This window comes from Talpa occidentalis, unplaced genomic scaffold (genome assembly GCF_014898055.3).
Source record: "Talpa occidentalis isolate TD23 unplaced genomic scaffold, MPIMG_talOcc4v2.1, whole genome shotgun sequence".
NCBI classification, from domain to species: domain Eukaryota; kingdom Metazoa; phylum Chordata; class Mammalia; order Eulipotyphla; family Talpidae; genus Talpa; species Talpa occidentalis.
In genome coordinates, this window is record NW_026555331.1 from 145609288 (window position 1) to 145632183 (window position 22896).

The following is a 22896-nucleotide window of genomic DNA, read 5'->3' on the forward strand; positions in this document are numbered from 1 at the left end:
TTCCTACCTATGTGACCTTGAGCACATTACTTAACTTCCATGAGCTTTAGTTTTCTCCTCTATAAGTAGAATAAAACCCACCTCAATGGAGCCTCCCTGGTGGTGCAGGGGTTAAAGAGACAGCACTATCAAGCTATTGCCAGCCACTGCGGCATGAGTTCGAACCCAGCCAGGGACCTAACCCACAAGGCACAACAGACCTCTCCTGTCTTACCTGCTGCTCCCCAGTTCTTCTCCAGATATTAGTTCCTTAGTTTGTTAATTCTGAAAGTTGGACTGGATGTCCTTTAAGAGCCTTTCCAACTACACCATTCCAAGATGCCGCTATCTTAGGCAACCCTTTAGCCGTGTTAACAGGATTTAGGAGTCAGACATATACATTAAGTTGCCCAATGAATATATATTTATCACAGTTCCCATTGCGTGCAGGTGTATCCATCTAAATAAATTGTAGTGTTGGGGCTCCCTGGTGGCGCAAGGGGTTTAAACACAACCTATGAAGCTGTCCGCAGCCACAGCAGCACAAATCAACAACCGGCCAGGGAGCTACCCACATGGCGCAGCAGACCTCTCCTGACTCGCCCACTGCTCCCCTCAGCAGTGTATTTCATCAGTCTGCCTGTTCTGCTCCCCACTCTGTCTCTGGTGAATCCTCTCACCCTCCCCCACCTCTGGCCTGCACCCCAGTTCTTGTATGCATAAATAAATCTTTAAAAAAAAAATAAAAATAAACTGTAGCGAGAACTACCATCTCCAAATCCAGTTTTCTCTGTTCAGCAGAAATCTTCTCGCCAAGCTTAGCTCACGCACCTAAGACCAAGATCACGTGCGACTAAGCACGTGACTCCACGGCAGGGCGTTGCTATGGCGCCCAACTGGTCCAATCGGAAGTGGTCCTCGAAAATTACTTTCCCAGGACCCTTGCATTTGAAAAACAAAGAGCAGCATTTTGTTTTTCAGGAAATAAACTCGTAAGTAGAAATACAATTAGACCCTCGCTCTACGCAGAGCGAACAACGCTCACCTCCGGGAAGAGGCGCGTCCCCTCCAGCCCCCGGGGAAGTGGAACGGAACCAAGAAGCTCCGGGCACAGGTTCTCCGGGAGCGCTTTTCCCGAACGGACCAGTCCCCCCGCGCGGGGTTGCCGTGGAGACGGAGCGAGGTGTTTAGATGCTGAGACCCGCCGAGGCCCGGCCTGAGCTGCCTGTCTGCAGAAGGGGCTCACAGGACCGACGCCAAGATGGTTAGTGGCTCTGAACTTGGGGGGCTGGTGCTGGAGATCGGAGGCTCCCAGCACATTTCTGTGTTAAGTCTAAGAGTGTCAGGTCAGCCGTGTTGACACAGGCAATGGGGATGCAACTGTAGGTAGGTAGACGCTTTTTTCCCCTCCTAATTCTCCGTTGCCCCACACCTGAGCTGCCTGTGTGACGGGAGCAGAACGAGGGGAGGGTGAGACGACAGAAACTGCGCGAAAGCATCTCGTACTGTGCTCTCATGGAAGAAGATAAACAAGTTGGGAGTAACTGGCTCAGCTCAAGTATAAGGAGAGTGGGGTAGCCCTTATGGTAAAATATCTGTTATAAAGAGTTTGACTACGTTTCCCTGGGATTCGTTGTTAAGGATTTGACTTGTAAATCCTGGAACTGACGCTCTCGCGTTAATTTGGACCGCTGGAATTGAATCGAATAACTGCCTTTGTTGTTTTTTCACAGATGCTTTCAAGGGCCAAACCTGCAGTAGGCGGGGACCTACCAAACACTGACAAAAGAAAGAAGAAAGGTAGGAAGATTCCAAAACTAGAGGAGCTACTTTCACAAAGAGATTTCACTGGAGCAATTACCCTGTTGGAGGTAATGTCTGAAGAATGTTGCTTCTTAGGAGGTTAATACCAGAATATAGATGAATGCTGTTTTCTATGATAGCGGAAAAAGCAGGTGTGTTCTGGGGATTGTTCGAAGAATCACCTGTAAATCTAGTAAGACACTGATTCAAGATTCCAGGATAGTTCAAACCTGATTAGGGATTAACTAAAAAGAGAAATTTATTTCTTGAAGGGCACTTGTAATGATGTCTAGTCTTTTTTTAAAAAAAGATTGATTTATTTATGCATAAAAGAACTGGGGTACAGGTCAGGGGTGTGGGGGCAGTGAGAGGATTCACCAGAGACAGAGTGGGGAACAGAACAGGCAGATTGACTGAAGTACACTGCTGAGGGGAGCACCAGGCAAGTCAGGAGAGGTCTGCTGTGTCATGTGGGTAGCTCCCTGGCCAGGGATCAAACTCCTGCTGTAGTGGCTGTGGACAGCTTCATAGGTTGCGTCTTAACCCCCTGTGCCATCAGGGAGACCCAATGTCTAGTCTTTCAGGTGGTCTAGTCTTTTCAACTAAAAATAAGGAAGGAGATTTAATACAGTGTCAGTTCATGCATTATTTTATTCTAACCTCCAACTGATTTATGGTTTATTCCTATTATATGTTGTACAGTTGTCATCAGATTTAAATCTACATGCTTATAGTTTAAACATTATATCCTCAGAAAGTATTTCATACATCAATGGCAGTAGTTATCAACTTTTTTTTTTAAGGATTTATTTATTTATGTATACAAGAGCTGGGGTGTAGGTCAGAGGTGTGGGGCAGGAGGGTGGGAATGAGAGGATTCTTCAGAGACAGAGTGAGGAGAAGAACAGATAGACTGACTGAAATACACTGCTGAGGGGAGCAGTGAGCAAGACAGGAGCGGTCTGCTGCAACATAGGGCTTAGCTCCCTGGCCATGGATTGAACTTGTGCTGCAGTGGCTGCCAATAGCTTCACAGGGCTGAGACTTAACTCCTTGTTCCACCAGGGAGGACCTCCCCCCCATCCCCCCCCCCCCCCCCCCCCCGCCGCCCCAGTTCTCAACTTTTTACATGCATCAGAATCTCCTAGGGCACTAATTAAAATGTGTACTTCTGAGCTCCCTCCCTCAGTATTATTCTTTTTTAAAGATTTATTTATTTATTTATACAAGCACTGGGTGCAGTCAGAAGCGCGGGAGAGTGAGAGAATTCACCAGAGTCAGAGCGGAGAGCAGAGCAGGCAGACTGACGAAGTACACTGCTGAGGGGAGCAGCAGGCACGGCAGGAGAGGTCTGCACGCCATGTGGGACCCTCAACCGGCGGCTGGGGATCGAACTGGCTCTGCAGAGGCTGCGGGCAGCTTCGCAGCCCAGCGCTCAACTGCTGCGCCACCAGGAGAGGCCCCTCGGTATTATTCTTTACTGAAACAGTTCACAGTGGTGCTCAGGAGTCTGCATTTTAGGTAGGTAGTCTAAGTACTTCTTAATTAGATGGTTCAAGGACAAAACTGCTTTGTTGGAAGCATATGTTAGAAGACAATGAAGGGGGGCCTCCCAGGTGGCGCAGCGGTTGAGCGCTGGGTTGCGAAGCTGCCAGCAGCTTCTGCAGTGCCGGTTTGATTCCCGGCTGCTCCCCGGCCATCGGAGGAGAGTCCCACATGGCGCGCAGACATATGCCGCCCGCTGCTCCCCTCGGCAGTGTACCTCAGTCCTTCTGCCTGCTCTGCTCCCCGCTCTGGCTCTGGTGAATTCTCTCGCCCTCCTGCGCTTCTGACTGTACCCAGTGCTTGTATAAATAAATCTTTAAAAAAAAAAAAAAAAAAAGAAGACAATGGAGGGGTACACTTCTTACTTTGACAGCAAGACTGGTTGTGTTTTGCCATAATCGTTTCTCCAAGGGGATGATGGTAAGCAAAATAAGTCAGAAGGAGAAAGACAAATGCGGGATGATTTCACTCATATGTAGAATATAAAGAAACAAAACAAAGGAACAGACAAAACTAAACCAAAACAAGTCCTAGAAGTCTGGCTGCAGACTTGGGGCTGTTAAAGTGGGGAGGTGTGGAGTGGAGAGTGGGGGTAGGATGGTAACATACATTTGAAGAGGAATGAACCTGTTGCCCTAAAACATGTACAGTGTTATAAACCAATGTTACCTCAATAGAAAATAATACAATTTTTTTTAAAAAATGCACAACTCTGGCCATGTGAAGCCAAATCTACCTGTAATAATTGTTTTATTGAGTTTTGTATATCTTTTTCATTCTTCTGCATATTGTCCTATGTTTCCTACTAGTGCTATGGTATTGAGCACTAGATAAAAAGGGTTTGCTTTTTTAAAATTCATCTTTAAAGTGGGGAAGTTGACTTGGAAAAATATTCTGGCTCTGTAAATCAGTGAGCAGGGCTTCCCAAGTGATTCAGGGGTTAAAGACATAGCGTTATCAGGCTATCGCCAACCACTGCAACATGAGTTTGATCCCTGCCCAGGGAGCTAACCCACATGGCGCAGCAGACCTCTCCTGTCTCGCCTGCTGCTCCTCTCAGCAGTGTGTTTCAGTCTGTCTGCCTGTTCTGTTCCCCACTCTGTCTGTAGTGAATTCTCTCACCCCCTACACCTCTGGCCTACACCCCAGTTCTTGTATGCATAAATAAATAAATCTTTAATAAATACATAAATCAGTGGGCAGAGTGGTAGCTATGTATATGTCTAATTCTTCTCAGTCTCCGTTTCTCTTCTCTCTTTTCTTTAAGGAGGTGACCACATTTTCCTTATTGTAATCTCACACTGCCTTTCAGCTGTCAGGGAGCCTGTGCTCACTGCTTACATTCTTAGCTAGCCAAAGTACCATGATGTATGGCAATGGGAAGTGTCATGGTTTAGGCTGAGGCTGTCTCATGAGTTCTCCTGTGGTTGCAAAGAACTCCTGGGGCAAATTCAGAGGAGGATTTATTTTATTTATTTATTTTTTTTTCAGAGGAGGATTTAAATGAGAATTTCTCCAGACTTAAGGCACTGTACTCATAGCATTTGGTGAGATGAGGATTCCTAGTTATGGAGTCAGCTGTAGGAGTGACTATCCCAGACAAGATAGTGCCAGTCTTCATCTTGTGATGGCCAAGGCACCCGGTGTTGTGTAGCCATGATCTGTAAATATGGGTGACTTACTATTTAACCTTTCACCTTTGTTTTTGATTTATCACTCTGTAAAGTGAGAAACTTTAACTTTACCATGGTAGTTCGGGGTCTTTCAAAGGCTCAGTCCTTTTCTCTCAAACAGAACTGTTCTTCTGTTGACTGAGGAATTCATAAATATTTGTTCACAGTGGATATGAATGCGGACATCTTCTGAAACATCCATCACTCTTGCAGGCTCTCTTTTTTTTTTTTTTAAGATTTATTTTATTTATTTATACAAGCACTGGGTACAGTCAGAAGCGCGGGAGGGTGAGAGAATTCACCAGAGCCAGAGCAGGCAGACTGACGAAATACACTGCTGAGGGGAGCAGCGGGCGGCAGGAGAGGTCTGTGCACCGTGTGGGACCCTCCTCCGGTGGCCAGGGAGCAGCCAGGATCGAACTGGTGCTGCAGAGGCTGTGGGCAGCTTCGCAACCCAGCGCTCAACCGCTGCGCCACTGGGGAGGCCCTCTTGCAGGCTCTCATAAATCTGTTCAAGGGTATAGATGATTTAATAGCTTACGGTGTCCTCAGTGAAAATTGAACCTGTGAGTACATGTATGTGTGTGCTGATTGAAAGGTTCGGCGCGGTAAAGGAGAGGAGAGCCAGGCTACATTTCTCAAAGGGAGGGAAAGTTTATTGCGCCCGGGCGGACCTCACAGACCCAAGGCAGGGGTCAGTGGAGTCGCGCACGTTGTTAGGGGGAAGCAAGGTTTTATAGGGTGAGGAGAGGTCAGGTGGGTAGTTGGGCTCGTAAGGTGGGAAAAGTTTGTAGGGCAGGTAGAGGTTCTTTGTTTGAGAAGAGACTCGTGGGGGGAGGGGGGAGGCTCATTGTCTGAGTCCTCCAGGCAGGTATCCGCATTCCTGCCCCCCAGGTGGGCTTCCGGGTAGGCTTTTGCATTCCGGCCTGCTGCATGGACCTTTCACTGATGAGACAGGTTGTAGTATGAGGCTGGATGCCCCATGGTGAGAATGTGGACCTACTTCAGGCCACCCCCCCCCCCCCCCCCCCCCCCCCCCGCAATTACTAGCTGTGTGGCCTTGAGTTCATTGTGAAATCTCTCTAATCTTCAGCTATTTGGTATTAAGTAACAAAACATAATTGTTTTGTTCCTTAAATATCACCCAAAATTCTTAGGAGGATGACTCCTAAGTACCTTCTCTAAGTAAGGTGTTAGTAAATACAGGAAAATTAGCATGGACTACTTTAAAGTATAAGTTTCTGTGATAATTAGAAGATAAGTACTGAGTTCTAAATATATGCATATTTAGAAAAATTCTAAAAGAACACACTTAATTAAATTGGATATTATTTTGTTTCTGTTACTTGTGATTTTCATTGTTCATTGTTTCATTGTTCATCAGCAAGTTAACATAGCATATTTTAAAAAAAGAATTTACTATTCAAAGGTTTCCATGATTTCTTTTTTCATGAAATTTTAACCTGAAGTTCAAACGTCATGTTGGGGAACAAGAGGAGGATACCAGTTTGTGGATTGGATACTGTGCCTTTCATCTGGGTGACTATAAAAGAGCTTTGGAGGTTAGTTTTTAAAAATCACATCAGAAGCGTTTTGGAAATGTCTTTAAACTTTGATTTGTTTTTAAGCATTATATATGCATGGTAAAATTCAAACAATACAGAAGGGAACAAAGTGAAAAGACATAAAGCTACCCTGTCTGCTCTCCTCAATATTACTTATTTGTTAACAGAGACAACCACTAGATATATTGCTTCAGAAATGCAAATATGTTCAAATATATACATCTTGTTTATATATATATATACACACACTAATTATATATGTTTGTGTTTATATAATTATATATATTAATGAGATTGTGCTCCACAAGACAGGAAAAATGAACTACTTTGTAAAAATATTGTCTTGAGTCTTTTATCAAAAGTTTTTAAACATGGGAAAGATTATATTGTTTTTATATTTTTGCAAGTATAGTTTTGAAACTTGTTTTTCTTGGTCATTCAGAACCCTACCTTGCTGGCAGCTCTCCTGCCTGCTTGTATCTGTGCCAGCATCCTCTCCCAGTAAAGCTAACCTTTTTTTTGGCTGGGGCGGGGAGGTAGAGGGAAACCGCCTAGCTAATAAGTAAGCTACAGAATTGTGTATGTACATAAAATTACAGATGCCTTTATGTCAAGCAATTTTTAATTCACAAATGAAATTGCTTAAACATTTTCCACATGTTCTTACTTCCAACATGTAGTCTAAGGCTATTTGATTAAAGCTGTGTGACTGAAATGAAAGTCTCCACCATAAGGTAAGAAGGAGCTGAGATGAAGAGTAAAAACAAAATTAGGGAAGAAAAAGAAAGGGTAAAGAGGACTGAACAGGGGCTGGCGGTCTTTGTGAAAGGTGTAGGCGAAAAGAGAGTAACCCAAATGTGTAGGAAAAAGAAACAAAGGCCTCTGGTAAAGACAATAGAAAGAGTATGAAAATGTCTTTGACAAAATGAATATCACAAAGTGTCCCCTTGGCAGGAAAGAAATACCTTTTTAAAATGTAAGCCAAATAAAACCAAAAAAACAATTAGAATCAAGTGAAATTAGTAGTTACATTTCATTTCTGCTGTTTGTTAGCCCATACCAGAGTTAGAGAGGGCAAACAAGAGTAAAGTTAGTGGGATAACAGCCTTGCATGGGTGAATTGAGCTTTAGCTTCAGTGTTTAACCTTATAGGTAGAGAATAGTTGAGCGTATAGGATCTTCTAAATGTGTAGCCACCCAGGATAGAAGAACGGCCATCCATTACTTTACTGTCAAAATGAAATCACTGCTTAATATATATTTCAGGAATATGAAAATGCAACCAAAGTGGAAAATTGCAACCCTGAAGTCTGGGTGAACTTAGCCTGTACCTACTTTTTTCTTGGAATGTATAAGCAAGCTGAAGCAGCTGGATTTAAAGGTAAAATGGACGCTTTTGATACTTAGTATCCATCAAAATCTCCATCCAACACTGGAGATTTTAAGTTACTTAATTCCTTTTCCTATTGAGGAAAAATTATGACACTGGAAAGTTGTTTAATTAGAAAGATTAAAAAGTATCTTTACTCTTCAAAAAATATTGGATTTGAGCAAATTTATGTTTATAGTTGATCATAGTGGTGTCTACACCCCCAAGTCTCCACTCACCAACCTCTCCAGAAGCCAAAAAGCAGAAGGATGAGAGAAGAAAAAGGTCAAGTACCCTTTGTAGGCCCCATCATGATAGGATATTCTTGCTGTAGGTACAAGTGGAGTTTGTTATTCAAGCTTATATGGCTGTAGATTTTATAGCTGCTTTTCCAGCTTCTGAGTGAGGAGACAAGTCATTTCAGCTTGAAGATTCCAGACTTCTTCCCTTCGCTTTATTTGTTGTGATAGTTAATTTAGGAGATCTGCACGCAAATTTATAAGTAAGAGTAGGACAAAGAAGGAGATTTGGGAGGAGAGATTAAGAATAGTTACAATACTTAGAATCAAATTAAATTCAAAGAAATTTGAGAAAGCATGCGAGGGAATGTTTATTAGGAAATTATTAGGTAGAATGCATACAGGGAAGAATTCCTAGCAAATTAACTGATATATACAGATTTAGAAAGAAGTCCAGCTCAGATTCAAGGAAACTTGAAGTCTTTCATATTTTTAGGCTTTATACCTTTTCATGAATTAAAAAAAAATAGTTCCACTAATTAAAATAATTTGAAGAAAAGAATTGGTATGCTAAATAAAGTGCATTTATAGTCTGCAGGACTCCTGGACAAGCTAGGTTTTTATCCTGGATTTCACTGTCATTCCACACAGCTTTTCCTTCCCCAACAAGTGCTTTTCCTTTCTTGCAAGCTGAAGAACCACATTGCCAGTAGTTCTCAATTCTTTGATGTGGAAAGGGAGACAGTCTCTTTGCCTCTTATAATGTTAAACAGCTAAAAGAGGAGATGAAGTGAAGAAGACAGTTCTTAAGGGGTATACACGCCTATTTGCTGCACACACCTCATTGCAGTTTGCCTGCTTGTTCAAATCTTTCTTGATTTGTACCCGGATTGTTTCTTATATACTAGTATAGCTTTTCCTAATTTAAGTTAGTCTCATGTTTTAAGCTTAAGTTACTTAAGCTCATGTTTCTAAGGCTTTTCTGTGTCCAGAATGTTGTTAGATATAAAGAAGGTGATCCAGATACTAGTTTTCTTTCCATATTTTTTTTTCTTTTCTGTGCACTGAAGTATGACTTCTTACTATCTAAGTCTGCAAGGGAAATTTGAAACTTGAAAGGTCTTAAATCTTTTTGCTTGGCTACCTCTTTCAGAGTGACATATGCTAAAAGATCTATGGACTATAGCCTGGGCTAGTATTTAGGGGAATATGGCAGTCTAGTTGTGGAAAAGCAATTTCAGAAGGAATTTATAAAAATTTACAAAATACAGGGAATTTACAAAAATACAGGGAACAACTGAATGAGAGTGGATTCATACACACCTTGAGATGACCACAACCATCTATTTGCAGTCTTTGGTTTAGTATGTGAACAGCCTGGCAGTAGAATGCTGGCATAACTGTGTGGAGTTCTGTGCTGTGAGTTGCCCTGACAGAATCAAGTAAAACAGTGGTGGGAAGAACAAAATCTTGCAACCCTTCTCTTCTGGTTCTTGATGATGTTACAACTGCAGGTGGAGATCAGACTGAAATAACATATGCTGTAGCAGAGACGTATAGGTAAGGACTTGGGAGGATTTATCTGAGTCTCATGTCATTCCTGCAATGGAATAATGAAGCAGAACAAACTAGGGGACCAGGATTGACCCAGTTGGTGGATCCTTAGACCAGAGATTGCCGGAAATGCAACTTAAAAGCAGACACATTGTGAGAAACAGCAGTGACAGGATGTATTTACATAGGGAGTGAGAAAAGGGGGCCTGAGGGGAGAGGGGGCGGGTAAAAGAAATTATTAGCTGTACAATCCTACCCCAGATAGTGTCTGTTGAGCAGAAACCCTGCTCCAAGCCAAAGCAAGCTGGGGCTTCTCCACATCACCCCTAAAAAATCACCAGTGGTTTAATTGTCGAGGCACCAGCTATTTAGCTGCCAAGCCCTAACTGTTTTATGCTACCAAAGCAGCTCCAGTCCCATGTGGAGTACATCATAGGGTGGAGTCCAGAAAAGCTCCGCCTTCTGCTCTAGAGTTGTCTATGAGCGCCACCCACTGGCTCAGAGGTTACTCCTCATGTCCCTGCACTAAGACAATTGAGTTCTTTAATAAACAATTTGGATTTTTTTCCAGCTCCAAAAAGCCGACTTCAAAACCGCCTTCTCTTCCACCTGGCTCACAAGGTATTTATACTCTCATTTCACACTTTATACTTTTAAAATATTTTTCTTCTTGTTACCAACAATACTGAAAGATAACTCAAAATTCTTATTAATGGCATTTTTAGAGTAGATGATATATAGGTTTATAGGATTTTCTCCCCCATCACTTTTTTTTTAAGATTTATTTTTATTATTTATGCATGCAAGAACTGGAGTGCAGGGGTGAGAGAATTCATCAGAGACAGAATGGGGAGCAGAACAGACACATCCACTGAAATACACTGTTGAGGGGAGCAGCGGGGAGACAGGAGAGGTCTGCTGCGCCATGTGGGTCAGCTCCCTGGCCGGGGATCGAACTTGTGTTGCAGTGGCTGCAGATTGCTTCATAGTGCTGAGACATAACCCCTGGACCACCAGGGAGGCCCCATCACTGTTCTTTACTGTATTCAAAATGTTAAATTTTAGTTCTTCTTAAACAGTAGTCACTTAAGGTTCGTTTGTTTCAACTATTCTTTTCTCTTAGGAAACACACTCAGAGCCCCCGTGTCCTGACTCCTTGAATTTATCACATACTTTTCAGAATTGCCTTATAGCAATAAGGCTTTTTGATCATCATCATAAAATTTGAAACATAAAACTTTTTCAAATTATAAAAGTTGCACGTTAATTCTATTAAGTAATAGAAATATAATTAAGAAATAATAGGAAATAACTTCTACCATACTACATTCAATCTTTTGGTCTATTATATCTCAGGATTATTTTTATAGGCATATTTAATATTTTTTGCTCATTTATTTCGCAGAATGGCTCGTGTTGAATATGTATTTTTGTATTTTGCTTTCTTTTGCCTGCTTTTATACTATAAGCATATCCCCGAATCCCTAGTCCTCAAAACCATGACTTTTTAACTTTTATATAAAGATAGTTCTGGGCCTCCCTGGTGGTGCAGGCAGTTGAGCGCAGCACTGTGAAGCTGTCCGCAGCCTCTGCAGTGCCGGTTTGATCCTCGCCAGCCTCAGAGCAACCCACATGGTGTGGCAGACCTCTCCTGTCTTGCCCGCTGCTCTCCTCAGTAGTGTATTTCCGTCAGTCTGCCTGTTCTGTTACCAGCTTTGTCTCTGGTGAATCCTCTTACCTTCCTGCACATCTGGCCTGTACCCTGGTTCTTGTCTAAATAAAATAAATCTTTAAAAAGAAATAAAGATAGTTCTATTGCCAAGGATATGTCTCCAGGAGTTTTTTTTTTTTTTTTTTTAAGATTTATATTTATTTATTTATTTATACAAGCACTGGGTACAGTCAGAAGCGCGGGAGGGTAAGAGAATTCACCAGAGTCAGAGGTGGGGAACAGAACAGGCAGACTGATGAAATACACTGCTAAGGGGAGCAGCGGGCAGCAGGAGAGGTCTGCGCGCCATGTGGGACCCTCGCCAGTGGCCCGGGATCGAACTGGTGCTGCAGAGGCTGCAGGCAGCTTCCCAACCCAGTGCTCAACCACTGCACCACCAGGGAGGCCCAACCAGGAGCTATTTTCTTTCTTATTCTGAAGGAGAGGCAAAGCAGAAGACCAGGCACTAAAGAGAAGTCAGGAGACTGTAGATACACAGCAGTTGAATGAGGAGTTCACGTCTATAATATAGGTATTGCTTTCTCTGACTGCAATATGAATCTTTACATGTCTTTTTCCACTCTCACAATTTTAGTTTAATGATGAGAAGAAATTGATGAACTTTCATCAGAATCTTCAGGATATCACAGAAGATCAACTCAGTTTAGCTTCTATCCACTATATGCGATCTCACTACCAAGAAGCTATTGATATTTATAAGCGGATACTGTTAGATAACAGGTCTGTGCCTTTTTATCCCTACCCACATCTCTGATTTTGTTAGTTTCCTCTGTAATTGGCTGGGAGGACCTAGTATCTTATGGTGCTAAGTATCACCAGGTAATCACATCTGTTTATTCAATAATCTGGTGAGAGTAAGAATCCTATTGTGTAGATCTGGGCTTTATCTGCACCTTTATTTCATTATCACTCTTTTATGGTACCTTTTTAGACTTTCTTTTCCTAATCATCCTGCCATGAAATTTTAATACCATGGGATACCATATATCTATCTGTGTACGCTAAGTATATGTATGCTTTATGTTATATGAGTAGTTTCCCGTTCCCCCCACCCCATGAGAATGAGTTTTTGTCCTTTTGCAGGTGATATCAGCCCTTTTTTGCGTGGTCTCGATCTATCATTCTTGGTGTTGTAGTCACATGGTGGGTAACTTGCTGAAAAAATTAGAAATAAACCATTCTGAAGAAATAATATCCCACCTTTACCACAGATCGCTTGGCGTATCTCCCAGATCCTAAATACATCACATTCACAACCCTTCCCTTCCCCTCTTTTGCCTTGCCTTCTCAGTGTCCTGCCCATTCCCAGTCGCCAAGTCTGCTGGCCTTGCCTGTCCAGCCTCTGAAAGGCGTGCGCTTGTGCTCAGCTATAGCTTATGTTTGGGTTTTTTTAGTATCAACAGGTGGGAGTTGAACTTTTCCATTTCTCCTCTATTTATCATCTTTTATTTACTTACGTCAAAACATCAAATATTAAAATAAAAAAAGATTGTACTGATTATATCTTGCCTTCTTTCCCCAACTGGTAAATTCATGTCCTCTTTGCCTTATTGTATACTGGGGCCATTAAAAAGTGTTTGTAGTTTGACATTTCTGTGAAGTAGACTTACATTGTTAACCCTTAATTCTTTCATCTACTAGGGAATACCTTGCCCTCAATGTCTATGTGGCCCTATGTTACTACAAACTGGATTACTATGATGTATCTCAAGAAGTTCTGGCAGTTTATCTTCAGCAAATCCCTGATAGCACCATCGCACTCAATCTTAAGGCCTGTAATCATTTTCGCCTATACAACGGCAAAGCAGCTGAGGTAGAGGTGGAAATGTGTTTTGAGCTTACTTAATTCCTATTTAAATTACCATATACTTTACAGGTTATTCATGAAACTCATTATTTACAACTCTTGATTCAGTCCCTTTATCATTGTCAGTATGATTCTGTAAGAACCTGATTGTATGAATATTTTATCAGATAGTCTAAAAAGAATGTTGACTTCTGAATTCTTGGTGTGTGTCTAATATATTGTACGTCATTTTAGCTAGATGCCTTCCTTTAGCTTAAATATGTGAAAACTAAGCATTTTGGCTTCTTCCTCTAAAATGTATTCGTGGCTCTGTGGTTGAATGTCACCTTTGTGTAAATCATGTTGGAAACCTCATGTACTCATCACTGTCTCCTTCATCTCTCATCTACCAGTTCCCATCAGCTCTGTGGCCTACCTCATCTGTCCAAAGCTAGACCTTGTTGGCTGTTGTTCCATCCCAGGGTTCCCTATCTCTTACATTTCTCTTCAGTTTTTTATTTTTTATTTTATTTTTAATTTATTTTATTTTATTTATTTATTTATACAAGCACTGGGTATAGTCAGAAGCGCGGGTGGGTGAGAGAATTCACCAGAGCCAGAGCGGGGAGCAGAGCAGGCAGAAGGACCGAAGTACACTGCTGAGGGGAGCAGCGGGCGGCAGGAGAGGTCTGCGCGCCATGTGGGACCCTCCCTCAGGTGGCCGGGGAGCAGCCGGGGATCAAACCGGCGCTGCAGAGGCTGCAGGCAGCTTCACAGCCCAGCGCTCAACCGCTGCGCCACCAGGGGAGGCCCTCTCTTCAGTTTTTTAAACAGTTACCCTGCCTCTTGTTCTTTCCAGTCCTTCTACTGAGTTTGTTACTTACACGATACATTCCAGTTACCATAACTTCGCATATACCTTTCTCATTTCCTGTAATGACTGCCTCTGTTTGGTACACTGCAACTTCTCCTTTAAAATTCTCCTCAAAGATTATCTCCAAGAGGCAATAGTGTAGACATTTTATAGATACCTAGAAATTAGCTAGTTCATAAGCACTGTGTAGGATGCTTTCTGTTAATTAATTTCACTGATAATTTTGTAGATAAAATCTGTTACAGCTCTCATTTTATTGGAAACAGAAAGAACACAGGAAACCATATATTATGACCCTTTTTATGTTAACATTTTACACACACGTGTCTATACACATAAACATACATATAGATATAAGTAGATATATGGTTATATAGATAGACATCATGTTCAACGCTGTATCTATATATCTTGCATGTAGATATTTTCAGGTTGACCCTATGCAGGGGGCCATGCAGGGGGCCATTACTTTAGTTGATGTCAGAAGCCACCAAAATGTAAAATTTCGGCATGTCTCAAAATATTAATACCCCATCATTGCCCCCCAAAAAAGTTCCAGCTGTTATCATGCCGCCCTGAAATAGGGAGAGGAGGAACAGAATTCAAACTAACAAATTAATGTTTTCAGAGCAAAATTTATTGTGAAAATGTAATAATAAGGAGCACGGCTAACCTGCTCACACTGACAGATCAGCTCCTTAGTGAACAGAGTTTAGTAGCTGAAGGAGAGAGACAGAGCAGAGAATACTTGTCCAGATTCGGTCCCGTGCCTTATGTCAATAAAGGTGGTCAGTTGTGGCAAAAGAAATGCCCATCAATTAAATTGCTTAGTATACAACTGAGTCTATTTATGTATTATATAAAATACGTCTTGGATGTATTCCCTTTAACTAAAGAGTCCCCTGAGTCTGCCTATTTGGCAGGTTTCCTGCAGAAGCTGTAGGGGATACAGTGATTTCAGGACTGATCGGGGGAAGTATAGGATCATGCAGTGACAGTAGCACACACATTTTATTTGGGTGACTCTCTGACAGGTTGTTGTGTGGGGAAAGTCCATCACAGCATGTGACTATTCAAAGGCTGTGGCCTCCAGAATGGGAGAAGAGCAGGGTAACTCCCCGAGGTGGCCAGGGGTCAGGGGGGCGGACTAGACAGACAGCTATAGTGTTTAGGTATGTCACAGCAATGCACTGCAAAGTGTTTGGGTCAGATTCTGCTTGGGCTCTTTATTTGCTCATTTTTTTTTTTTTTTAATTTTTTTTTTTTAAGATTTATTTATTTATACAAGCACTGGGTATAGTCAGAAGCACGGGAGGGTGAGAGAATTCACCAGAGTCAGAGCAGGATGCAGAACAGGCAGAAGGACAGAAGTACACTGCTGAGGGGAGCAGCGGGCGGCAGGAGAGGTCTAGCGCGCCATGTGGGACCCTCCTCCGGTGGCCGGGGAGCAGCCGGGGATCGAACCGGCACTGCAGAGGCTGCGGGCTGCATCGCAACCCAGCGCTCAACCGCTGCGCCACCGGGGAGGCCCCTGCTTGGGCTCTTTATAAAGGCAGTAGCTGCAAGGGGTCTTCACAGCCCTGAGGTTGATGGTATCTATGGCCAGCAGGGCCTAGGGGATGTTTGTGAGGTACACAAAACAGGTGAGTTCTTAAAGGCTGAAAATCTGCTTGTTTGGGCTACACTTAAAAACAATTAGATCTATAAAAATTTGGTGCCAGAAGGCTTTTGAGCTAATGGGTCTCAGTTGCTTTGGGGAAATAAGCATTCTAGGGGCTAATATACAATGGCTATTTTTGGTCCATTTATAAAACACCTGGCTGTTCAGTTATTCATTTTATTCATAGAATTTTATATTTCTGGTTCTTTCTTTTAAAAAAATCTTTTTGCAATTTCCTGTTTTCTGCTTTTGTACTCGTCTTTTGTTTCCTTAAACATTGTCAGCATAATTGCTTTGTGATCTGAGGTTGTTAATTATAAAATTTTTGTGTGCTTGATTCTGTTTTCTCTTGTTTCTCCTGGCTCTCCCTCATAAAGACTAGGTTCTTTATATATCAGGTTATTTTTGTGTCTTCAATACAATATTTGAAAAATTACTTAAAGGGATAAATTCCTTATCAGGATAAGTGAAGACCTGCAATGACGACACTACTCTCCCTAAGTGAGGGCATTTGCGAGTAAAGTGAAAATAATCAAGGATCTAGTTATTTTATCCATAAAAGTTTAACTACCTTGTGATAGAAGTAGGAAAAGGAGGAGAGAAGAATTACTCAAAAGTGTAGTTTGGCAATGTAGGAATAACAGAAACCTGAGGTGGGTAGTAAATGAGTGTAGGGAAGACACTGTGGACCACTGTTCTAAGGGAAGATGGGAGGGGAGAAGAATAAAAAAGAACTGATATATTCAATAAGTAACCAGAGGGGAGAAGGTATTTTAATTGTGTTATGTAAAAAAAAAAAAAAAGGAAATTCAGCAATGGGGAGTGCTCTGACCACTCCAGACTTAAGTGGAATGGTCAGATTGAAGAATCAACCTCAATGATTAAAATGTAATTCTATTATTACCTTTGGTCCTGAAAGAAGACTAACTCTAGAAGTCTCCATCAGTTTCAAACTGCTTTTTGCAAGGTTCAAGTCACTTAACGTTTATAGGCCTCAGTGTTCTTATCTGTAAAATGAGGGTAATCATTATGATGACAATTTCTTAGAGTCCTAATGAACAAATAAAATAGCTTGTTAAATTCTTTGTAAATTATAAATCATTGTGCAAATATGTTGTGTAAGAACTATATACACTTGCCACTTTCATAAGCCTTTCCGTTTTCAATTTCAGGCAGAACTCAAAAGTTTGATGGACAACGCTTCTTCATCCTTTGAATTTGCTAAAGAACTCATCAGGCACAATCTGGTGAAAATAATTTCCTGTCTTTTTAAATTTATATTGAGGTTACAGTGTATAAATTTCAGGTACACAGTATTGTAATTCAGTTTCTGAATATCCCATGTTATAATCTCCACCAAAAATCTAATTTCTCTCCGCTGCCATACAATTGACTCCCTTTACCCAGTTTGCCAACTCTTCCCTCTTGTAGTTTCTTGACTGACTTGAATCCTCTCCTACTTTGCAGCTTCACATCAGTTAGAAAGATTAATGAGGGGAGATAGCTCAGCAAACATTTCTTTACCCCACCTAGCTGTGGAGGAAAGGAAATGAGGTTAAGTACTGAAGTACTCCCAGATGCCCCCCAGAAATCACAGGCAGCAGGAGGGGTTACTACACAAACAAGCAGCGATCCCAAGAGCAATGAAGACTGATATTCCTTAACTTTGCTGATTTAAGAGAAGAAACCAGGACAGTTGAAGGGCAAGGGAAACAAATTTTTGCAAAGAAAAAATACTTGGCAGCTATTAATGTGTACAACTTAGTCATAAGACTAATACGATTCCACTATTGTATTTGAATTGGGCTGCTTGCCACCTAAAATGAAAAACTTACACAAAACCTCTAAATATTCTTCTCAGGCCCTAGAATTATTGACACCAAGTAACGCAAGAATGAAGGCACATATATGACATAGAACAGCATTCTGTCAACTAGAGTTATGTAGAGCTACAGGATTATAAAGTTGCACTTAAGATTGGTTCCACTCAAAATTTTTCAAAAGGATACTGAAAAGATTAGGAGTATAATTCAAGAAATAGAACTAAAATTGATAATGACTAGGAATTGTTTTAAGTGTTTCCAAAATAGGCATTAGGAATCTTTGAACATGTAGTGGCTGATTTGCAGAATCACCTTCTCTTTAGCACTCTAGTGCTACAAAAGTCAAAATATTACAAATTTATAGAAAATGAAAAAAAGATGCATCCTTGCAAAGACTAACCAAGTACCAATTATAATAATTATGGTTCCAGGGGTTGAATGTATCCAGTAAACACAAAGTTCCTTGTCACACAGAATTTATGATCAGGTGGGTGTAACAAAAGACATACAAAGAAATGCAAACAATATAACAGGACACACAAAGAAGTACATAAGACAAAACGTGATTATGAAGCATTTATAAGACTGGTAATGCAGGCAGGTTTTAGGTAGAGTAAAACAATGAATGACTTAAATACAGCAGGGCTATTAATAGAAGGATCAAAATCAGGGAAAAAAAGAGAGGTGGTAAGAAGCACCAAGAGTTTCAATAATTAATTCAGTGAATCATGAAAGTTCTCCAGACATGAACTGATTCTGAGCACTATTTTTTAATTGGATATCAGATAACTCTTTTTAAGTGGCAGCCTCAGACATTTCCACTCACAAATGTATTTGTACTTGCTGCCATTATAACATAGTTTCTCTTTCTGTAGGTGGTTTTTCGAGGAGGTGAAGGAGCTTTGCAGGTTTTACCTCCCCTGGTTGATGTCATTCCTGAAGCAAGGCTAAACTTAGTGATTTACTACCTTCGTCAAGGTAAGAAAAATTGGTCTTGGTCTTGCTTGTAATGAGATATTTTAGAGCATTTAATCTCTTATTGAACTACTTGCTTAACTTTTAAAATCCATAATATTTCCAAAACATATTTGCAGCATTTTCATAGGACAGAACAAATTTATTTGGTATTTATTAGTGCCTTTTCTCTTAATTCTTTCTACTCTTTTGGTGCTTCCAACCGTCTTCCTTATTCTTTTTTTTTTTTCCTATTCTTTTTTTCTTTTGTTCTCTACCTGTTCTATTTCAGTTCCCCATTATTTTCCCTCCCCTTATCTTCTCTCTTTTTTCAGTGTTCCCCTAGTCACATTTTCTCAAGTATTTCTTTTTGTCATTATTTGTATTTTATTTGCTCTGTTTTCCCATTTCTTTGTACCTTTGGCTTTTAATTAGAAATATGATTCAACAAGAATGTGGTATTTATTACCCCTAATTAAGGTTGAAGTTGTTAGACACATGTCTAAAGCAGTCTTTTATCTACCAGTGTGAGTGCAGGGCACAGCTACCATGCATCGGTGGTGGCACTCTGCCATGGACTCGGACTAACAGTGTGGGCCTTTTTAGGTGCATGGTAGAAACCAACCAGACAACATATTCCTCATCGAGGAAAATGTAAGTGTTTATTAAAATAAGAACATGAACTTGCAAACAGTTCTCTATTTGACCTATAAGCTCAAAGAAATATGCTTTTGGATAAAAGTTTAAAAAACATTTTATAAATTGATTTTTAGTATAAGAATTTTCAAACATAAACAAAAGTAGATATATAAACACCCTAGTCTTTATCTCAGGTTCACCATTTTCAAGATATTCCCTATCTTTTTTCATATATCCTCTTCCTCCTCTCTCTTGTTGCAGAAGTGTTTTTAAAGCAAACCCAAGACTTCATTTCACTGCTACATACTTAATATGTATATCTCTTTTAAAAAATGGTTGTCTTGGGGCCTCCCCGGTGGCGCAGCGGTTGAGCGCTGGGTTGCGAAGCTGCGCGCGGCCTCTGCGGCGCCGGTTCGATCCCCAGCTGCTCCCCGGCCACCGGAGGAGGGTCCCACATGGCGTGCAAACCTCTCCTGCCGCCCGCTGCTCCCCTCAGCAGTGTACTTCGGTCCTTCTGCCTGCTCTGCTCCCCGCTCTGGCTCTGGTGAATTCTCTCACCCTCCTGCGCTTCTGACTGTACCCAGTGCATGTATAAACAAAACAAACAAACAAACCAGCAAACAAATAAATAAAAAGCATGCCTCTATTAAAAAAAAAAAAAATGGTTGTCTTTTTTACATGACTACAAAGCCTTTGGTGTATATATAATACCTGGTTCATTTTCTTAGCTTGTATTTTTTTAGGTGATTCATAACTTAATACGTATTCCCTAAGGTTATTTGATTATCTTTAGAATAACTACTCAACATTAACCTTGATGGAGAGGACAGATAATGCAGATCAAATTTCCCACGAATGTTTGAGTACTGAAGGATCTTATCTTACAGGGACTGTTTGATAGAGTATGCCGGCATACAGTCTAGTATAGCTACGTATTTCTTATATTTCAGATGATGTACAAGAGGCTTATAACTTAATTAAGGATCTGGAACCCACTACTCCTCAGGTACTTGAGAATGTGTTACATTTTTACTAACTAAGTTATGTTAAAAGTAGAACTTTGGAATGGTAGCTGGAAAGCATGTTAGAAAAGGTTACTGGACTTTCCTATATACAGGAAAGTGTGTATATACTAATTTAGGATGGTATGTGAGACTTTTGTTATGAGAATAAATATTCTGGACTTTTTGATATATTTTTTTAAAGATTTCTTTCTTTATGCATACAAGAGATGGGGTACAGGCCAAATGGGCTCAGTGGTGGAGCCAGGGGTGTGTGAGAGGACTCACCTGAGGCAGAGTGGGAACAGAACAGGCAGACTGAAACACACTGCTGAGGGGAGCAGTGGGCGAGACAGGAGAGGTCTGCTTCACCATGTGGGTTGCTCCCTGGCGGGCCGGGGAGTGAGCTGGTGCTGCAGAGGCTGCGGATTGCTTCAGAGTGCGGTGCTTAATACCTTGTGCCACCAGGGAGGCCCAATTTTTTGATATTTTTCAAGCTCCTTTATGTGTAGTCATTTTTACAAAAGGGCTGAGATTTGAAAATACTGAAATATAGACTTCTGATGAAACAAACATCAAGGTTAGACTATGTTACTGATATAATTGTCTTGAACTTATCTTTCTCCCCCATTACATTGTCAGCTTGTTGTAGTCAGGGGCTGACTGTATTTTACCTCCTCTAGCACGCTAAGCTCATAATAGGCATTATACTTACTGAATAAAAAGACTGATTGAAAAATGTTTCAGAACCCATGAAGTTTAAACAAGTTTATTTCTCAAGTATATAAAAACTTTAGCATCTTTTTGTGCTATTCTTTCTATGAGTATTTTTATTAGCGCCCACATAAAATTGTTAAAGATGGTAGAGGGCATCACTTAAAGAATATATCATTTGAGGGCTTCTCTGGTGGCATAGGAGTTAAAGTCTCAGTGCTATCAAGCTATCGCCAGCCACTGCAGCACAAATTTGATCCCTGGCCAGGGAGTTGACCCACATGGCACAGCAGACCTCTCCTGTCTCAACCGCTGCTCCCCTCAGCAGTGTATTTCAGTAGATCTGCCTGTTTTGCTCCCCGCCTCTGTCTCTGGTGAATCCTCTCACCACTTTCACTTCTACCTACCCCAGTTCTTGTATGCATAAATAAATAAATCTTTAAAAAAAAAAAAATATATATATATATATATATATATCATTTGAAAGGAATGTAGGTGATGCCTTAGGACTCCATTTACCTTGCAAATGGAAATCCTGTTTTTGAAAAAAAAAAATCACTAGCAAAGGACTTATTATGTCATTGGAAATGGAATATAATACACATGATATTAATATGGCAATAGCTAATAAGATGATAAAAATTATCATGCAAACATGTTACTGTTAATTTTTTCCACTGAGTGAAAATAAAACTTAACTCCTGAAACTTTCCACTGAGTTATTTCTGCTCAAGATTGAGAATTTATAAACAAATGAATTCTGTTATATGGATACTTGCTTGCTGGAAACCAAATGAAAGTCCCCTAATTCTTTCATTCAAATTAAGGATAGAACAGAGAGAAGTGACTCTGGGTAACTTTGAATTATATGTATAAAATACTACATTGGTGTCAATAATCACCTTGAAAGGCCTCTCATAACTTCCTGTAAAATTAATTAGTGTTCTTGCCTGTTTCCAGGAGTATATCCTCAAAGGAGTGGTCAATGCAGCTCTTGGCCAGGAAATGGGCTCAGTGAGTATGAGTTCCCAGGTGCTCCATAGTTTGCAAGGCTAGAGCATGTAGAAAAGATCCAGACAGATGTCAAAATTCAACCAGCGGAAAACTTTCAGACAGGTTTTTCTTCAGGTCCTGGTGCTTTTCCATATCCCCAATCTAGATTCCATTGTAAAAAGAAATCCATGTTATTTAAAGACAAAACAGCCTTAACTCTAAGATGCTTTTTGTTTAAAGAGCCAATTTTTAAAGTGTTTTTTCCCCTAACAATAACTAAGTATTACATGGTTGCATTGTTATTTTAAAAAACTTTTTTTTAACCTTATACACCTCTGAGTTTTAATTTTGGCATCTGTAAAGTAGAGATAATTATTTCTCTGGAAAAGTGTTTCATAAATGCACTACAGTGCTTTCCAAAATTAATATCTTATTCATTGAACTATAGCATATTAGGTTCTTTTTGGAACCAAGTGAAGTATAAACTTTTTTTCTCCAGCTGACTTTATAGTGCCTCACATAGTAGATAGTTATTGAATGACTGAGTATTTATTAAATCCTCCTATTATAACCTATACAGCTCCTACCATGAGATTGGCTATATGGTAAAAGAGTAATGAATATTTGTTGAATGGATGAATGTGTAAATAAATACTTCTAGGCTAGAATTTGGATATTTCTCCTTTTCCATATGACCTGCATACATTTTAATTCAGTTTTGGTTATCATTTTCTAGTTGCTTATGCAATAAGAATCGGTATTGTTGGGGAGGATTTAAAGCAAAAGGTGTATATTAAAGCCTGACAAATGTTACAGGCATGAACTTTTATGAAATATTTTTAACTTACTCCTCTATATCAGCTCTGCTTTGTTTTTCAGAGGGATCATATGAAAATTGCCCAGCAGTTCTTCCAGTTGGTGGGAGGATCAGCCAGTGAATGTGGTAGGTCTGAAGTCTGTTTTTAGGAGCATGATGGATGCCTGGAGTTGGTT

General features: G+C 40.6%; 1 protein-coding gene across 4 annotated transcripts in view; it reads left to right on the forward strand.

The window, feature by feature from the left end:
- IFT56 (intraflagellar transport 56) overlaps positions 1 to 22896 on the forward strand; it is a 60618-nt gene that overhangs the window by 21756 nt on the left and 15966 nt on the right. For 2 of the 4 annotated variants that reach the window (XM_037514244.2, XM_054692704.1), the window contains exons 3-14: positions 961 to 1243; positions 1713 to 1850; positions 6470 to 6562; positions 7832 to 7946; positions 10299 to 10348; positions 12034 to 12179; positions 13101 to 13278; positions 16952 to 17026; positions 18478 to 18580; positions 20146 to 20201; positions 21871 to 21924; positions 22783 to 22846. In XM_037514244.2, the coding sequence (XP_037370141.1) occupies positions 1241 to 1243; positions 1713 to 1850; positions 6470 to 6562; positions 7832 to 7946; positions 10299 to 10348; positions 12034 to 12179; positions 13101 to 13278; positions 16952 to 17026; positions 18478 to 18580; positions 20146 to 20201; positions 21871 to 21924; positions 22783 to 22846 (1075 nt within the window). In that variant the 5' untranslated portion in view covers positions 961 to 1240. The other 2 variants (XM_037514268.2, XM_037514262.2) reach the window with 2 other exon arrangements.